Here is a 20,490-nt window from a genome sequence, read left to right as displayed (position 1 = left end):
ATATCCCTAACATCTGGCCTGTTGGTGGCCCTTGAGGACTGGAGTTGGCCACTCCTGACATACAGAATGACAATATTTTTGTGGGAGAAAACATCCAACATTTGGTAAATATTTTTAGCAAAAATAAATGTGTTGCAAAGGCCCCTATGGTAACGAAAAGGTAAATAAGACTGAATGGGTCTCTATGATCGTACCTCACACTTCTCCACCGCCGGCTGCTGGCCACATTCAGAGCTGTTTCCTGCCACGATTCCCGCCCGTAGGCTCTCGCTGTCCCCCGTCCCTTCTTCCATGGAGTAGGTCTTGGATCGGTTTCCGAAGCGGTGAGGGGGCCCCCGGCTCTGCACCAGGCTGAGCTGCTTGCGCAGTACCCGATTCTCCTCTTCCACCTCCCGCACGCGCACCTCCAGGCTCTCCCGCTGGCTGGAGGCTGCGTAACGCGGGCTGTGAGGCTGAGCTTCCAGCGGAGACAGGGAGACAGACTTCCCATCTGCAACCAAAGAGAGACAGCTGTCAGAACAGTACAACATGGCATATTTAGCTACACATCCCTGAAAAACAATAAACAGCAGGTGCACAAAAATCTACCTACAATCCCAAAGAAACATTGGATGGCAGAGCAACCTATTCTGCCCATTACCCGATCTGTTGTAAAACCTCAGACCCTAGTTGACGTTCTTTCATATTTAGGATAACCTGGTGTCTCTTCCAAGTGGATTTTAAATCCATTACAGTATTGGACTCTCCAACCTATGCTTGGGAGGCTAGTCCACTAATCGGATTTATATTGCATGAATCCCTTCCTGGGAAGAAGTACTTTCTCACATATCCCCTGAGCCTGCCACCCTCCAGCTCTAGGCCTTATCCTATATTTTCCCCGAAGAAGCCATTGGGGCCCATTGAAGTCAGTACATAGAAAAAGGTCAATCTCCTCCGCACGCGTCTACATCACTGAATCAGAAGTCTCCGATATTCAGTCAACAACAGTCAACGGAGTGGCTCAGTGACTAAAGACACTGCCTATAAACAATGACAATGTGTTGGAGGCAGGGAAACCTGGTTCAATTCCTGGTGTCAGCTCCTTTTGACCTTGGGCAATTCACTTTATCTCCTTGTGCCTCAGAACCCATACATAGATTTTAAGCTCATCTGGGCAGGGACTGTATCTGTAAAAAAAAATCCTATGGTCTGGGATGGGTGGGTCCTCCCTGCGTTCCTACACACGCTCTAGTACTGAGCTTCTTGGTGAGTAGCACGATAGAATTTTTTTTAGCAAATTGTGTTTTTTTCTTTTTCTTCCTTAAGTGGAAGTTTATAGGTTTTTCTGCAGATCGGGAGTGTGACCCCGATTTAGCCCCTTTTTTCACTCATGTAAGCATTTTCTAGATATATTCTTTATATGTCACTTGGGTTCACTTTTCTGGACACTATTTTTCACTATTTATTAGTGTGTGTGTGTGTGTGTGTGCAGTGATCGTGACCACGCGCGTGATGGCGTGTGCGGCACGAACAAGAGACGGCCTTCTATGGGACCGGCCCCAGTCAGTCCATGCGTGCCCATGCTCAAAGCACGACCACATTGCCAAAAGACAAGAAATTTGTCTTTTGGCGCAGCGGGCGAGCGATGGCCGAGTCACGGCGGCGGTTCAGCCAATGAGGGCGAACCAGCTGCGTGACGTAATCGCTGCGCCCCCGTCGCAAGCAATCAGAAGTCCACTGATCGCTTCAGAAATGGGTGGACGTGCCACCAGGTGTTCCAACATGCGCGCACTGACTGGGTCCGTCGCCTTATGTTTGCTGTTTTCCTGGACAGACAATGCAAGCCTAGGCAATATAAGTCTTTTTACACTCTGTCAGTTCCACTAGTTGTCTTACAAAACAAAGAAGAAGGTCTATCTGCGTCCTACAGATAGAACAGGATACATGTTATCTACAGTACATGACACAAGACTAAAGGGTAGACTGATAAAGGCATGTCATCAGAAGATATTACATTTTCATGGTCAACAGCGACATCTACATGAGCTTATTGGTATGCTGACAGTGCCAAAAAATTATGTGGATATGACCTGATTGGCTGGGACTGTTCTCACGGTGTGGGTGTGATGTTCTTGGGGATAGTATAACACTATGGTTCAAGCTGTGTGTGTTGGGTTCCTCAAGGAAAAAGTGCTTTGAAGATCTTGTCCAGTTCACACAATGGACAAGGCCATACTACACCTCTATTATATACTGTGCCTGTTAAAGGGAAGTTACATGAAGAACATCTCCATGTTGGAATTATTCTTCTTTCATTGGGGAAGATGGAATCACAACTGGAACCTTGAAAGTAGATGGGGAAGAACTAGAGAAAATCCTTGCAAAACTCTTGCTGCTTGAAGAATAGAACTATTTCAGAACAATGCCATAATTATGCTTATCCACAAGAAAGGAGACAAAGGAGATCTCAAGTAGTACAAATCACTTACGAGATCTTTACAAAGATACTCGCTAATCATCTGCAACAGACCCTGAACTTTGCCCAGCCTTGAGAACAAGCAGGATTTCGCAGTGGATACAACACAATGGAACGCATCCAAGTTGTACAAGAAGTAATTTCCTGAAGTAATGAATACAATCTACCACTCCATTTAGTATGGGTAGATTACGAAAAAGTATTTGATTCTGTCTATACCTCAGTGGTCCTAAATGCATTAAGAAGACAAAATGCTGAATAACATTACAATTATGCCACATCAACATGAAGATACAAGCAAGATAAGGATCAGAAAGGGAGTGCGGCAGGGAGACACTACAGTATGTCACCAACGTTTTCCACTACAACACGAAGAATTGTTCAGGACATTAGATTGAGAAGACAAAGGAATTAAAATCAATGGTGAACATTTAAGTCACCTGCGATTTGCAGATGACAGTTATTATTTTTGCCCCAAGTCCAGAAGACCTCCAGCAACAAATTTGAGAACTCACCAAAGCAAGTAAGAGATTGGGCCTAAATCTCTGCACGACCAAAGTGATGTTCAACAAATGAGCACTAGTGGAGACTCAGTGATCTCTTGTTCATTAATGTTCAACAAATGTGTCACGTCTGCAAAGATTGAAATAAATAGAACTAGAAGAAGTCGAAGACTATCTACCTTGGCCAGCAAATAACAATGGATGGTAATCTTTTGAATTAAATCAATAGGAGAATGAAGATGGGATGGAGGCTTTTGGAAGAAACAAGACAATATTTCAAGGGAACCTTCCTCTGTGCCTCAAGAAGAAGGTTCTCGACCAGCGTATTCTGCCCGTGCTCAGAGGCAGACAGACACATAACGTAGGAAGAGACACCTCTGCTCAAAAGGGAGCACATCTGAGGAACCTGGAAGTTATGCTAATGAATAAGCAAAGTACAGCTGAACCCCGTTAAAACGTGTTCCTTGGGGGCCACAGAATGAGACCGCGTTATAACTAGGATCGCGTAAAAATTTCGGCGCGAGGATTTACCAAAGGGGGGGTTTTTAAATCTCGGGAGCCACGCTCAGACCGCGGTATATGTGGATTCGCATTGTAGCGGATCACGCTATAACGAATTGAGCTGTATATCTAAATGACTCACATCCTACACTTTCTAAAATAATTTCCATAAGAACTATATTGAGTTGCCCAACAGGATTAAAACCCACAAACTTTGCTATTCTGGACAGCAGCTCTAGCAGTGTGAGCTAAACCAGCTGATGGGTCACACCACTGTCACTGCATACTTTTGAGCTCTATTGCTCAGACCTGTAGGTAATCCAGCTATTAGCATATATCAGATGTGCTCCTTTTTGTGCACAAGGAACATTGAACTGGCAATGGCAACCAGGAAGTGGAAGTGGTCTACTTTTAAAGGAAGACAGGGGGAGGAGGATAAAAGTGTGAGCAGCTAGGGCAGATGCCGAGAATAGCAGAGGTTGTGGGTTCTAATCCTGTTTGACCTGACGCCATTCCTTACAAGGTGCTTTAAACTTGTCAACTCAATATATTACTTATTGAAATCCTTTAGGAAGTAAGTGTAGTGAGTTATTAAAATAAACTTTGCATAGAGCAAGGCCCCAATTCTCGGCGACCCGCCAATACGGCGGTACCGAGAAGGGGGCCGCCATGTCTGCGCATGCGCAGAACGGTCCAGTCCGAGGACGTACATGCGCAAAATGGGCCAGTCCGAGGATGCGCATGCGCAGAATGGGGGGGTTTGCCGAGGTTGCGCATGCGTAGAAGGGCGAATTGCCGGTCTGTGCATGCGCACACACTGAAAATCACCAGTTCCGCTTTCCGGCGATTTTTGTTTTGCGGCGGGGCCCTTAGAACGGAACCCGCTGCATGCTCGGGTCCCTCCTGTGTATATATATATATAAATTAATATATCTCCCAGGTATCTCATGTGTACTCCTTTTTGAGCACAGCTGTCTCTTCCAATGTTATTTGGAAGGAGGTTTGAGTGAATATATATATAGAACTTGCGATGTAATAAAATAGGTCTTTGTCCAAAAGCCATATTTCATTGATTTTGGAATCTGTCTGTCGGACGGATTTTCAGTGATAGAAACAAAACAACAAATCTTCCTTTTTGAGACAGATCCGCAGCTGAAATTAACTCACCGGCAGATTCGAATTTTAGCGCAACTTTCATCCATCTCTACTTAACGCCATATTAAATGAACACTGCCTTGCAATAACTTAAGATGACCCATGTTACGGCTGTCTTACCTAAAAGTGACGTTAGCTCCGTCCAGACACTAAAATATATGCACGAGAGGGAGTGTCTCCAGCACAGCTGTCTCTCCACGTGTGTCTGGAAGTGAGTTTCAGGGGATATATATATATATAGCACATGGAATTCTAATACAATAGCTCTCCTCTCTAACGCCTGATTAAGTCAATAATGGAGCTTTGTGGATTTGGGTCCAAGATTCCATGAATCACACAGGATATTAAAGCAGCTGAAACCTATGGAAGGAATTTTCATATGCCGAGATACGAGCTCAAAATACTGCTTTTACCGTCAATTTAACAGCAAAACCCAGGGTGATACATTACCTACATTATATTGTATATGTTCAACCGCAGCTTCTGCACAATTTATTGGATGCATGCTGTAAAGTTCAGAAAACATGAAGCATATTCCATTTACACAAGATATATTGCGGCAAGATCATAAAATACAACTATCTGTATGCATATACTGGCACCTAGCTGTTAAACTGTGATTAATGCTGTACGTTGGATATATATATCACCACCATCTTCAGCAAACATATTTGGTTTCATACAGCACTTACTCTAACCTCGCTCCTTCCAAAAATCTACTCAATTGAAAGTATGGTGAAAATAAGACAATAAATTTCTTATCAGTAATAAATTCATTTCCTGGCTTTAAAAAAAATAAATATATATATATATATATATATATATATATATATATATATATACACACACAATGTGTACAGAACAAACTCCTTCAAGCTTCCTAGAGATCTCGGTGGAATATTGTCTTGACTGGAGCCAGGTCCATAAATTAAGGCCACTAGTGAATTGGTAATTAAGGCTGTGCATCTCAAAAGGCTCTGCTCTTTTAATTTGGCTGTGTGCTGCTTAATTGATCTGTTAATTAAAAGCACGGGCCATAGTTGCTCGTTTAACGCCTGTATATGGCTACATTTTTGGTTTCAGATGAGGGTTTAAACTCCTTCACTACCAGGCGGCCTGACATGCGAATGCATTGCAATTACTCTCGCAGAATAAGGGTTTTTAATGCTGTTCCTAGAGAAGATACCGGCAACAGATTGCTGTACTGCAGGGGTACGCAACTCTTCAAGCCCACCCAACAGGACAGGTTTTCAGGATATCCCCGCTTCAGCACAGGTGACTCAATCAGTCTCACTGAGCCTATGATGAAGCAGGAACTGATTGAGCCACCTGTGCTCAAGCTGGAATATCCTGAAAACCTGACCTGTTAGGAGGGCTTGAGGACTGGGTTGAGCGCCCCTGCAGTACTGTATGCCCCTCCAGCAGGAAAACTAGTGTTAACAAGCTGATACACACAAACACAACCGAGGCGCCTTATAATCTTTAAATCATTTTTCCCCCCCGTCAGCTATTCAATATCAAGTGAAATCAGAACACTGTATAGATTAGCTCACACTCTGTAATTGCAATCTGTGTGCCTAATGTATATAGCTAATATGATAACGTGCATACTGTACACACACGTGCTGAAATAATCAGAAAGAATACAGATCAAAGGATTATAACGTAATAACAAACCGTGGCAATAAGTGTAATAAAAAGCTTTCCCTGAGCCGGGAACCTGTTATCCTCGAAGTCCCCTATTATTATACATGGTTTAAAAATGTATCACAAAAAGTGAGTGCATAGTTATACATATTTATATATATATATATATATATATATATATATATATATATATATATATATATATATATATTGGACAGAAGAAGAAAGCGCACAACCCATAGCGTAAAAACGTACAAATAGTTTAATAAAAATATATTGAGAGGGAAACAAGCTCACTCGCAAACATAAAAAGTAATAGGGCATGTATGAATATAATATCACCACCACAGGAACAGCACGGCAAGATCTCCTGCAGCGTCAGATGGAACAAACGCCGCCCCCTCGTGTCCCAAGGTCACAGACCTCATGGATGGTGTAGAAACTTGAAATCTTAGGAGTCCTGGGTTGTCAGTCTCTCCACACCAGACCGGCTATCAACCGCGCCAATTTTGGGGCTGTGTGCAGCAGGGCTGGAAGTTTGAAGTAATGCTTCCGACCCTTGTCGGCGCCGACACTACGTCATCAACAAGGGTCGGAAGCAGTGGCAGTGGCGTGTGACGAAGCGCCACACAGGCGTGAAACGCGTAAGAGCTACCCTCCATTCCTGTCTGCACCATGGTGTTCCAATAAAGAAGTGTTTTACCCTGTCGCTGTGATCCTGATACATCCTCATTGCATGGCTGTGCTCTGCTTCACTGCTTCGAGTGGAATCTCCATTGATCTATTACTTTTTATGTTTGTGAGTGAGCTTGTTTCCCTCTCAATATATTTTTATTAAACTATTTGTACGTTTTTACGCTACGGGTTGTGCGCTTTCTTCTTCTGTCCAATAGATTTTTGTGGAACTGGTTCTTCTGCTGAAAGCTGCCCCACACCCATTCAAGCGACAACAACTGACTGGACAATCTGATGAGTGGATTAGTATCATCTTTTTAATTTTTTGCTTCACTGCTTTACCTGTTTTATTTTTTGATATTATTTGTTTTTACTTTAAATTTATTACTTGTCATTTTGGCGCTACTAGTATTTTGATTATATATATATATATATATATATATATATATCTGTACCGTGTTAGCCGAGCGTAATTATCAAAAACAAATAGTCAATACCGTTCTGTGGCTAACGAAATGCTTTTATTTGTGCGAGCTTTCGAGAGTGTATCACAGAACGGTATCGACTATTTGTTTTTTATTATATATATATATATAGGAATACATTTACAGCGCCAATATATAGGGAAGGTAACAATAATGAGAGAGTAAGCAATGTCTAAGTGCTTCAAACCATGAGACACTCAACATAAAACAAATAGACAAACAAACATAGATGACAAGGGTAAGTAACAGGGGAAGGGGGAAGGGGGAAGGGGGAAGGATGAGAGAAACAAAAGGATGATAGAACAGCAAAAAAGTGCCAAAATGGGAAGTAAAACACTGGAGATGCCGTACAGCTGTCAACAGGATCAACCACCTCCCACGATGCTCTGCAAAACAAAAGAAGACAGCGCAGCCTCCATAGTGTAACTCGTAGAGTTACGCAATTAGAACTGTCTGAAGGAGTCTGGAAGAAGGAAGGAGTACCTTACGGACGGCGCTGAGGAGCTGTGGAACCTGGAAGGCAGAATGAGGTTGCCGGGGGAAGGTTTTGTGAGTGCACAGATTCGGAGCACACACACACACACACACACATATAACTTAGACCAGGGGTGGCCGGAGTTGACAGCCCTTGAGTTGGACTGTCTGCCTATTGGTCTCCTCTTCTTTCCGCATTTCTATATTGGGAGAATCATTGTTCATGTGGAGTGGTTTCCTTATAAGAGGGACCCTATTGGAAGACTCATCTCCAACCGTTTCAGATGTGCCTTCAACCCTTTGGGGCACGGATACCGTCTGACTTCCACTCAATCTATACTAACGTTTAGGACTACTACACTATATTGCTGTGTTGCATTTCTTCCTCCTCGTTGAGATTCTGCACTCCACACATGGACTACAAGGTTAACAAGTTGATGCAAGATTTTCATTAGACAGACCGTCTTTGGTGGGTATGCAACAAGGGGTGTATGCGCATTGCCGTAGAGGAAGGTACACGCCGTCTATCCGCTGTTATTTTTGAACGAATAGCGTATGCTCTCTGCTTTCCAAAAAATCATGGTGTATATACCGTCCGGTTACAAAAAAAACCTGCCAACTCGCCCGCATTTTGTGTGTAGTTTTGTTTAAGTACAACGAATGAGTCATACAAAAACAAAAAGCCAGCAATGAACTGAAGTCCCCGCGCCCTCCCTGCTCTTTAAGTACGAAGAAGACTCTAATAAAATGACGGTAAACTGAAGGTACTTTTGTTTGAACCTACTTCCTTACACCTGCCCGCGCCTGGCCTGCCCCACTACTGCATCTGCAGCAAGGTCCCATCACCCCTCCGTTCCTGCTGCAGATGCCGGCGTGAAGAGGCTCATCACGCAAGCTACTGCAAATTCTGTTGCGGGGCCACGGGTTGGCCATCCCTTTAACAGACCCTAAATATTGAATATTCAGGTAGCGTGTACCCTATGGTTTTCTTACAACTACACCACTGGGTATGAGTGACCTTTTGTCTTGCAATTACCACTATGGGGCATACGCCGAAATTTCCCATGGACTTGCATAGCAGTGTTTGTTAGTCGCGATGCAAACGGACGCTTCGGAGCTTATTGTGTAAGCCCCTTAAAGTGTTATTTATCATACATAACAATAAAATGCACCATATGTATCAAAGACCTCATCTGTATCACCACTTGGTAAAATCTTGGAGGGATCGTCCCCCTAGAGGGAGAAACACCGCTTTACAACAACATAACCTCGGTGACTTGAACTGTTCCACAATGCGCTACGAGCCCCTCAATCAGAGAAAGGGTGCAATCTCTCCCCCAAAAGTTTTTGGGGAGAAACACACAGAAATGCAAAAAAAACAAAAAAACAAAAACTATCCTGCACCTTTTGTATTTTATCGTGTGCGTTTCCTTAAAGCTTATTCTATATATATTGAATGAAATACCATTATTCCTGGCTGCAAAAACGCAAGAATTACAAGCAGCCCTTTGAAGTGCTGCATCAGAAGAAACACGGGGAAGATTCTCTGAACAGAGCATAAAATGGTGACATTAACAAAAAGGCACAGTATGCTTTTCGAAATACCGTATCTGTGATTGCACCTTTCATTTGCAATAAATTTATTAAATTGCTTTGAAATGTGTCTGCAGGATCTTAGCAGCAACCAGCTACTAACTGCGGGTTTGCGGGACAGTTTGAGCCAGCCTTGTTCCTTTCTGCTATTTTCTTTTACGGATATGGGGAACTTTGCCTTGGCACAGCACCAGCCTCACCTCGTTCAAACTTTCTGTCCATCTTTTTCCTTGGAAGTGTTGTAAAAAGATCGATGTACTATCAACCTCTTTAGCAAGTCGGTGTAACCTGAATTATCTTATAAAAAGTATTGGGCAACGGTCTTATTTGAATGCTTCGTAAGAGCCTGTATTTCAGACGTCCGAATGTGGATAATATAACGGTCACGTTATCGAGAGAGAAAACGAGTGTTCTGATTAAAGTCAGCACCCATTAAAGGAAATCAATTTTGGGAAGGAATTTTGCATCTTGGATAACTGAATTCTCTGCATACAGTGCCTCCCATGCAAGGGTTCTGACCCCTTGTATCTTGGGTTTGTATTGGTCTTCCTCTGTGTTGCTATTTGTAAACAACCAAGGCCTACATCCAGAAAGCTCCAGTAAATCACTTAACGTTACATTAACCAACAGATGTAGCAAGACTTACGATCTTCGGTACCGTGACAAGCTGTGAGATTCCACGCACTGGAACACTTTGGCATCGCGGTCCGGCCATTGGGCAGCCAACGGGATCACATCCCGCGGTTTTGTGGGGTTTACTTATTTCATTGCAATTCAGTATATGTCCGGCAGATGGCTCAGTGAATATCTTTGGCCATGCCCACGGTGAGTCTATTGAACGGCACAAGAACTTAACAGGTGTTTTTATAACTGATTTCAGTGGTGGGCAATTGTTGAGGTGTAAAATAAATGATATTTCTCTACTGTAACCTCTAAACATAAGATATTATCATTTTTCCACAGAGACACTTGGGGTGCACCTAGACACCTTGTTCGTGTAGGAACCACATCCAGCGATACAGAACATCACTATTGGATAATTAAGGTAACAACTGCCTTTTCGTGCATCTCTTTGTGTTTGCATTAATGCATGTGCATTCATTCGATGAAACACACACAATATGCATTCAATACAGTAGGTGTCGAGTTCAGTAACTGAATGGGATGCTTACTCTATGCATTCTATTCCATTGGCATATACCTGTAACACGCATGCGCACAAAATAAATAGTATACGTAGAAAGCGCATGTGCATCAGTGTTCAGACAAAGCAGCATAGTGTTAAATGCTCTGTCTCTGGTGTTGCTCAGTTTGGCTTTAGCATAAAATACCTATTATATAAAAATCTTGTCTTCCTATTCTCCTGTCAACTGCTAAACGTCCGACCCTATTAGATCCTTTGGGTCTTTTCATAATTAGAATAGCCTTGTGTCTATCCCAATTGTAACTACCCTTACTGCATTATCCTCTACCACCTTTTATTTGGAAGCTATTCCATGATGGAACCACCGTTTCCATGGAGTGAGTCGAAGACTGAGCCACTGAGTGAGTCACCTGTGCTGAAGCAGGGATAACCTGAAAACCTGTCCTGTTGGTGGCCCTTGAGGACTGGAGTTGGCCACTCCTGTTTTAGGTAATCCGAATACTACTTGCTGGCAGCTTCGAGGTGAGATTCCTATTTTAACTCTAATCTCGAAGTGCATCTGTTATACATTTGATTTCAATGGCTCAGCAACTCCCGTGTGCCACTCCATGCCTATGGCATATCGGATATTGCTGTTCCTAGTGCTCTTCTGGCTGTCAGAGCGGATTTATATAGTACCTGGATCTTTGTGAGCCATACAGATATAGCAGACGTTTCTGCACCCGTTAGCACAATGCGTTGCGTTAACCCCGGTGTGTTATTGCGTGTTATTTAACAGCAGTGCTATTGAAAACAACAGTTAAGGAATCGACACGTGTTATTTAACACGTTATTTTGTGCATTAACTCGCTTTAATGGCGGTAATAACGTCTGCTACATCTGTATATTGTAAATCCCATTTCAGATCTCTTGCTTTATCCCACAAACAGAGTGTAAGCTCATTTGGCCAGGGACTGTGTCTGTAAAAATCCTATGTACAGTTCTGCGTACCGCGCACTATACTGTAATTGTGACGTGCTTTGGGTCACCTTTGGGACAAAAGCGCTATATAAAATAAAGTTATTATTATTATTAATAAAAAAAACAAGTGAGAAATGGAAAAGAGAAAGTCAAGTAAATAGATACCTTGAGTATATTTGCATATGTAAATACACAAAGGATGATAACTTAACCCTTCAATGGCTGCTGCTGCCTTCCTTGGGCAGCCGGTGTTTAGGACAAGTTCCCCGTGCTGCTCTGGTTCCCTTTTCGGCTCCTGGGCCATCCGGAAAGCTTTAATCAATATAGATATCATTTTTAGACATCAGTTAGCCAAGGCAGGTATTGACTCTCAAAATCCATTAGTCGATATGGGCATCAATTCTGAATATCACTTTGCCAATACAAGTATCCATCCTAAGCACCAGCTACCCAACAATGGTATCATTTACACACACGAGTCAGCCAATATAAGAATCAATCCTAAATATCAGATCCTGTCGGTAATACGTGTGTGCTAATTCTAAACAATACCAACATACAGTAGGTCTGAATTCTAAACATCGAAATAAGTATTGACACCATACAACTACAGTTAGCAAATGAACGCATTGGCTGGTCAATAACGAAACACACTTTTTTTTGTGTAAAGTATATTAAAAAAATCCTATTGATCTTTGATAAATCTTGTGCATTTTGTTTTTCATTTTTAAGCTGGGAGACTTTGATAAATATACGTCTATATTACTGCACCTCCGGTGTAATTCTATCAGGTAATGATTAAAGGAAACCTGTTTAAAACAACAGGACACTGACAACGCTATCAATTACAATAGTTAATTAGCCTGGTTTACAGGTACAGAATTAATTCTAAATATCACTTAATATGCCCCAGGGAGGGCTATCATTGCCATAATTCTATTTTCTATGTGCATCTAAGTACAGTATTATACTAAAACAATGAAAGCCTCACTAAATCAGTAGTAACAAAACTCCCTTGCTGAACTATCATTACAGTACGTCTGTGTGTGGATCGGGTGGGGTTTTGTGAATCCAGGAGGTACTGCAATTATTCCTGGCTGCAGAACTAAGGCAAAACCAAAACAAAATAACAGCACCAGATTTGTCCGAGTGATAAAATCCCACTGTATCACAAGTGGCTTTTACCTTTAAAATATCTGAAACTATTTTGATGTTCCCATTTTGCAGCCGGGAGACTTTAGTAAAAAATTTTAAAAAAACAACGTCACATGAACCCCCCCAAATGCTGGGGGTTGTTTTTGTGCAAAGTCTACCAGCTGCAAAACGCAGACAACTCCAGTGTCAAAAAACGGCCCCAGATTTATTGAAAGCTTTCAATGGGATTCCCTTCCATAGATAAATCTGAAGCACGTTTTCACACCAGTTTGGAAGGAAGCCAGGAGACTTTGATATCTAGACCTCAATGAAGCTGCAAAATGCCATTGTAAATATTAATTAAGCAATAGCGGACACCAATGGTACACATCACTTAGCCATGCAAGTTATCATATGGAGACGCCCGTAAACGTTCAAATCTGGAACATCAGATCAGCCACTATGAGCCGATTTTAAACCATCAGCGAGTTACCCGAGCTATATCTACTAAACCTTCTTCTACCTTAAGGCACCTTCTGCCACGAGAAGCACCTTGCAGCCAATACAAGTCAATGTAAGGCCACGCTTTTAGAGCCGGCGACGCGACGTCGCCCGGACACAAATGCATTGGCGCCGCCGCCGCGTGCGCTTATAGTAAGCGAAGGGGCGACAAGATTTTTGGAAGCCAGGAATATTTGATTTTTCAGGGGCTGTCGCCTCATGTGACAGCCCCTGGATCAGTCAATGCCCTGGTCACCCGCGCCGACGCCGCAAAGCGAAATACAACTTTCGCTAGCGGCGATAGCAACGGGTGACGTCAAGCATCCGGTCGCGGGCACTATACGCGTGGCCTAGGTGTCTTCAAAGTCCACAAAGTGTCTTATTGTCTTCAAATTTGGTTTGCAACAATTTGATATTGCTCCAAATTTCTTAAATGTAGCCGGAATGTTAAGACAAAAAGACAAACAATGGCGTAACTACCGCCCAGGCACGCCCTGGAGGGCCCAAAGGGAGTCGGGACCCTCCCTCCCAACTCATGATGAACCCTCCCCAGCGGTTACAGAGGCCCTGTGCTTTTCTCCACAGCAATGAAACTCCTTGCCGGTGGGAGAGAGCAGGGGCCTCTGTAAGAGCAGCCCGCCTTCATCGACGTTGCGGCGTCATGTGACTCTGCGGTGTCACATGGTGATGAGTTGACATGGCAACACATCATGACGTAACGCAGCAACGTCATGAAGTCGCGGGACAAGGGCCGTCAGGAAAGTGCAACACCCGGGGGTCCCTTATGCTGTAGTTACACCACTGCTGTCAAGCGGCACAGAGAGACCTGCTGTGCCAGCCCAACTTGCACCCCTCTCGGTAACACCCCTCTCTCGGTAATACCCCTTTATTTATACTGTATATATATTCTCATTCTTTGCTTCATGCCATGCCTGGTGGGTACAATGTTTTCCCAGCAGCAGGCGATGCCAAAAATAACATGTTTTTCCCTTACAGATTCCTTTATCTGTCTCTTCTACAATTTTTTTTCCCGGGAAAGGAGCATGAGGGAAATAAGGCCTTATCACAGAGAGGAGATGTGCAGAAGTACGATCTTATCAGCGGCTGAAAAGAGCCTGATGCAGTTAAAACGTCATCAGGAGAGAAGCCAAATAAAAGTAAATATGAAAAAACGAGTGGAGTTCAGGAAAGTAAGGGGTTTATTCATTAAACTGCTGTAGTGCCGATCGGGGGATTATCGCAGGGAAACCCTCATTGCCTTTAATGATAGTCCAGCGATCAGTATAATAAATAACCTCCAAAGTATCAAGCTTTTACTGACAGAGGGGACAGTCCCTTCACTGCAATTAAATAGGTAATGAGGTTCCAGCTCGGAGAGGCTTGCAATCGAAAATAATTGCCTAGTGCGCATATATATATATATATATATGTTGCACCTATTCCCCCCTCGTACTGGAGATCTGGCCACTACATGGGTGTTCCCGGTGCTGTGAGCTCACCTGATGGTCTTGCAGAAGGCCTAAGGGCTCCGCTGGTGTTGTGTGGGAGCAGCAACAGGCCAGGCTTTTCCTCCTCGGGGTGCGCGCCTCAATCCCATGAGGATCCAGGCAGGTAGGATGGTCCCTATAGGCAACTCTTTCTCCTCCAAAGACTACACATTATCTTTGCTACAACTTAGTCTTTATTCCTTACAGCACGTGAAATCCTCCACAATCCCTGGAGCAGATACCCAGGGCTTGAGGCCCCAAGCATCCCTCCTAAACTCTCTTACCCCCTGATAGGATGTGGAGGAACACTCCCACTCCTCTGAGGAAGGGAAGACACACACCAACCACCACAATCAATTTGGTGGAGTGTCAGCTTTTATACCCGGGGGAGGGGCATGTAACCCTGCCCCATAACAGGTCATGTCCAGGTACAGACAGGCATCACACCATATACATGAGACCCAGGCAGTACCCTCCCCAGGTATGACACTGGATATGGCAACATTGTACCCATCCAGGCTGCAACTGCAGGCTATGCCCTGCGCAGTAGTTTAACCTCAACACTGCCTGTTCCTATCAGGACTTATAGTGTTGAGGTCGGTGTAAAGCTATAGCCAGGGGGCACTAGGCTACATACATACATACATACATACATGCATACACACACATATATATATATATATATATATACTGTACACACACACACATAGACACGCTTATGCGTGCATACACTGATAGATACAGAGCAGATGGGCTCTCACTGCACTCAAGCAGTTGAAAGGAAGTTCTCCATCATATCTCTTTCTTCCTTCACTCACAAATCATTTCCCCTCCTCGTTCTCCCTGGGATGGTTCAAATTATCTTGCCATATAGTGTATGTATGTATGTATGTACTGTATGTATTCACAGTATATATCAACAGAGCCAGCATTCCTGATGTGAGATGTGAGAGTCCGTTGTCAAGATGACAAAGATCCCAAAGGGAACCAAAACATTGATCCATGACACCAGTGTTTTTAACCTTTTTTTGGTTAAGGAACCCTATAATTATATTGTGAAACTCTGTGGAGCCCCAACCCTCACTAATAGAGCGTGTGAGATCAGATGCATTGTAAGGAACCCCAACCCTCTCTAATAGCGCGTCTGAGATCAGATGCATTGTAATGAACCCCAAAACTCTCTAATAGCACGTCTAGGAACAGATGCATTGTAAGGAACCCCAACTCTCTCTAATAGAGCGTGTGAGATCAGATGCATTGTAAGGAACCCCAACCCTCTCTAATAGAGCGTGAGATCAGATGCATTGTAAGAAACCCCAACCCTCTCTAATAGAGCATGAGATCAGATGCATTGTAAGGAACCCCAACCCCCTCTAATCTGAGATCAGATGCATTGTAAGGAACCCCAACCCCCTCTAATAGCATGTCTGAGATCAGATGTATTGTAAGGAACCCCAACCCTCTCTAACAACACGTCTAGGATCAGATGCATAAAAATGTGTAGCGCCAATGAGATAATATGTGAAAATGTGACAATAAAGTTATTAGTGTATAATTCGAATAACAATATATTTTAGAAATATTCTAAAAGTGTCAAATATATAGGGATCAGTGGATGCAATAATACAAGAAAAAAGTGAATAAATTAGTCCCATACAACTTAATAGAGGAAACATAATGGTTTCAGAACCAAGTACAGTATTATTAGGCAAAGCTTGAATAAGGGACCATGCACGCGCCTTGAAGGTTGATCCCTGTTTGCTTTCATAATGTTTTTTTTGTAAACTACTTTACAATCTCATTGTCATGTTTAAACAAATGAGAATCAAACTTAAAGCAAACATTTAGCTATTTTGGAAACTAAAGGAGAATTTCCTTATTATATGGGCCTCTGAATGGTGGGGTTTGGGTGGGCCTCATCAATCACGTTTTTAATCAAACCCTGTCTCACCTTGTCAAAATACAGATGGAGAGAGGAGAGGGGGCTTTGCCTGTGCAAACCTCTCCCATGTCTCAGATCCCCATGTTTACAAAGTAACTACAACAAATTACTAATAGAATAGGGTTGCCACCACTCCGGCTTTGACCCGGAGACCACAGGTTTCGGCTCGGTATCTCCGGGCTACGGGTTGAGTTTTGAAATCTCCGGGTTACTGCAGGGCCAGCTGGGATGTTTGGTGCAGGGCCACAGCTCTCGCCTTTTCCGGCGGCAGCATCTCCCTCTGCATGGTCCAGTCAAGATGGCTCTGTGACGTCAAATAGCATTGTGTTGCCATGACAACATGACGGCACCTGACATCCTATTGTCATGGCAACGCGACACCATTTGACATCGCAAAGCCATCTTGTCTGGACCATGCAGGGGGAGATGCCGCCGGATGATGATGCCGCTGCCGCCGGAGAATGTAAGAGCGTTAAATATATATTATTATTCCTCTGAAGGTGGCAACCATGATGTCTATGTTTGTACCCAAGGTGTCAATCACTGAGATTTAACTCATTAAACTTGACCATGCTATTGGATCATACCAGCTTCATGGTGCTGGATGGATTATCCATAAATGGGTTTGTGGTTTTTCAAAAATATTTCCACGGGAAGTGGTTATTGTATGTTTTCACAGCTGATTAGTTGCAGCTGCGCTTCAAGAGAAATTTTAGTCCATAATTAAGTTAAACTTTTAATGCTTGTGATTTGCATATGAGAGGCGCACATCTCTTGTGTAAGGAACAATGACAGTGAGATACCGTCTCACTCAGTGTCCCAGCCCTTCATCGACGCCGCAGGCAGATGATTTGCATATTCTTTTAAATAATAGCCAAGACAATTATTGAGGAAACTAATGTAATTAATAATAAAAAAACAGAAAGGAACGCTGGATGCTTTCTTTTTGGAATTACAATGTTTCTTCCTATTGCAGTGATAAGCTCCACAAGTATCCCAGAACGAGATGCGTGAAGGTCTTCCGATCTGCTCTGCACGTTCTCTTGCATTTCCCTCTCTTTGGGGACTACTAGTTCTGTAAGGGGTTAAATGCCTTAAGGTGTTAACCGTGTGGGCTCATTCAGGTTACTCTCCTATCATGTGATGTATGATGACAATGTAAGGGTATATATAGTTGCCCCTTATGTTCTAGAAGCAGGTTCTTCAGAGTTCTGACTGGTGTCCTCACTGTGAGTCCTGTAAATAGATTTGTGTGTGTAATAATGTGTCCTTTCACCACTTGTTGTTTTCAGTTAGTAACGTGCCCTTTAAGATAGCGCCTGTTAGAGGAACAGGGTCCTTAAGTTGTGGGACAGGGATGCCACTTGTCCTGGTCTCATAGGGTTGCCCCCACCGCAGCCTGACCACCAGTGTCCTCACCGGCTGGCTGACCCTACATCCTGTATTCATATAGAACCTGCCCGTCCAGCGAGTGCTCACCGCATCACAGCCTCCCTGCAAGCAGTCCCCACTATATCCTTGATGGTTCGTCACACTATGTACCTCCCCTGAATAGGAGTGAGAACTACCAGGGGATAAAGTCCAGAATACTATTGTTTGCCATGAGTTCTGCAACATATTTCCATAAAGCACCTTTTTGTTTTATAAGAGTTTCTGGCGCCCATCTATTTCATATCCCTTCATCCACACCCAGCCTGCACCTACCCAGCACCCTGCAAAGGCCTGAGAGACTGAGCACTGCCAATGTGTATAGTTAATCTACATTGACCTCCTGTAGAGCCGGGTAAGGAGGATTACACTTACATTTCTCATTTTCGGGAAAGTGCACGTTGCTGAAGATTTTGCCAATTTGCAACCAACGCCCTATCTCCCCTGTTCAAAAAACAGGTTTGAAAAAATGTTGTATGGTGCTCTAAAAAAAAAGGGCTATTCATAGTCCGAAACGCGTTGGTGTGTTTTGTTCGTTATTTTTGATCCATTAAATTAGCTTTATTTTTATGGGAACGCATCCTTGTTGTTATTTGCTGATTCGTCAGCCCTGGAAATAGTGCTCCATTTTTTTCTTCTTCTTCCCCAAAAAACAGGTTTCCCTGGGCCGAGTGAGTGGTTCTCTGTGCTGAGATGACATAGAAGCATCCAGTATTTGTCACTTCGAGAGACTTTATACTGAGCCCGATGGACTATTTAGTCTGACCCACTAGGGCAGGTCTTATTATCATCTTAATATATTGTAGGATACAAACGTAATTAATAAACAGAGGGGGTACATGGCCTGTTAAATCGATTTCTCGTGACAATCATATATACAGTAGATTTATTCATTAGCATCCGATATTGCTATCCAAAAACGGATTGCAATTCAATGCTTTAAAAATCAGGTGGTATGTCTTGCGCTCATACACTTTTCGTCAGTTTTGAGCAGGCGCGTACCTAAGGCGAGTCCACTCTAAAATCCAAAATGCCCAACTTAAATAAGGCCTGCGTGGAGCGTCACTCTCTCTCATAGGGACAGCAGCACTGCCAGTTTCTGATCTCGGGTGCAGAAGACGAGCTCAGCTGTGCTCTCTGCTGATTGCAGGAGCTTTGAGATTCTCCCTTTATATTCTAATCTTCCCTGCAATCTTTGCTAAACACAATCACAGCAAGCTCTAACCCTAGAACCCAACACACATATATATATTTGTGTAAACAGGAGTGCTACTGAGCATGGCCAAACGTATACAACAAAAGACAAAAATACCCAATGCTACATCCAATGTGACAAAATACATAGTTAAAAACTGCAATATTAGTATTCTCATGAGTAAGGGTCATTTAGTTAAACCCTTTGGCCAAAGCATTCTAAGCCTGCAGCCACGTCATGGCATGACCAGTAAGCAAGTCCTAACACTACCTGTGTGTAAGGGTTCCGGTCCTGGGTTTGGCTGGAACTCACCCTTACATGGCTAGAGAGGTTCCAGGCAAATCTCTCCCTGCACTGAGCAATTGGGATCACCTGGTTCTGAACTCACACTCCAGGTGCCTTGTTGCTGCCTTCTATGCAGCTCTGCCCCTATTGGCTGTCCGTGCTATTTAGGGTCAGACCTTCCACCAGGAAAGGGCTGAGCATAATTCTTGAATTATTTCTTGTGTAACCTGTGCTTGTCACAAGCACCTCTGCTTGGCCTGTCTTGGCCTCCTTTTGCTGAAGCCCATTTGCTGAAGCGTCCAGTTTCCTGAAGCCTCCTCCATCCAAAGGCAGTTTCTGTGCTGAAGCCCATGTGCTAAAGCTTCTCTGTTTCCTGAAGACTTCTACTTCCAGAAGCACCAACGCTAAAGCTTCCCTGTTTCCTGTTCCAGAGGCCTTTCCTATGCTGAAGCGTCTGTCTGCGCTGGATCCCCTGTGCTGTAGCTGCTCTGTTCCGGAGGCCTTCACTCATTCACTGAAGCCTTCCCTGCTTTGATCCCAGCCTGTGACCTCGACCATCAGTTCCGTGCTGAAGCGCCTGCGCTGGATCTCCTGCGCTGCAGCTTCACTGTTCCAGTGGCTGTTCCTGCTTTGGCGTCCCCTCCTTTCAGAAGCTTCATTGGGCTGTAGCCCCTACGCTAAAGCCTTCCCTGATGCTGACCCAAGCCTGTGACCCCGCTCCTGTGCCGCCTGCCTTGACGCCAGCCTGGACTTCATGTACTCTGCTATCACCAACCCCGACCCGGCTACCCACGACGACGGAATCCGCAATCTGGACTCGGCTGGTTTGTCTCAGGTCAGTGTTTCTCTATTCCCATTTCAGCCCTGCGGTCCGGTCCTGGTTTGTGGCGAGCACGTCCGTTACACTGAAAATTCTCATTTACCTC

At 43.7% G+C, this 20,490-nt stretch overlaps 1 protein-coding gene across 3 annotated transcripts in view; it reads right to left on the bottom strand.

Moving 5' to 3' along the window:
• The window catches only part of LARGE1 (LARGE xylosyl- and glucuronyltransferase 1), a 354,609-nt gene that overhangs the window by 189,070 nt on the left and 145,049 nt on the right, over positions 1-20,490 (bottom strand). For all 3 annotated transcript variants that reach the window (XM_075602524.1, XM_075602522.1, XM_075602523.1), the window contains one exon: positions 195-490. In XM_075602524.1, coding sequence (XP_075458639.1) covers positions 195-490 — 296 coding nt within the window. The remainder of the gene's footprint in view (positions 1-194; positions 491-20,490) is intronic.

Source organism: Ascaphus truei, chromosome 5 (assembly GCF_040206685.1).
Source record: "Ascaphus truei isolate aAscTru1 chromosome 5, aAscTru1.hap1, whole genome shotgun sequence".
NCBI classification, from domain to species: domain Eukaryota; kingdom Metazoa; phylum Chordata; class Amphibia; order Anura; family Ascaphidae; genus Ascaphus; species Ascaphus truei.
The sequence above is the reverse complement of the archived record's forward strand: the minus strand, read 5'-3'. Positions and strand labels throughout refer to the sequence as shown.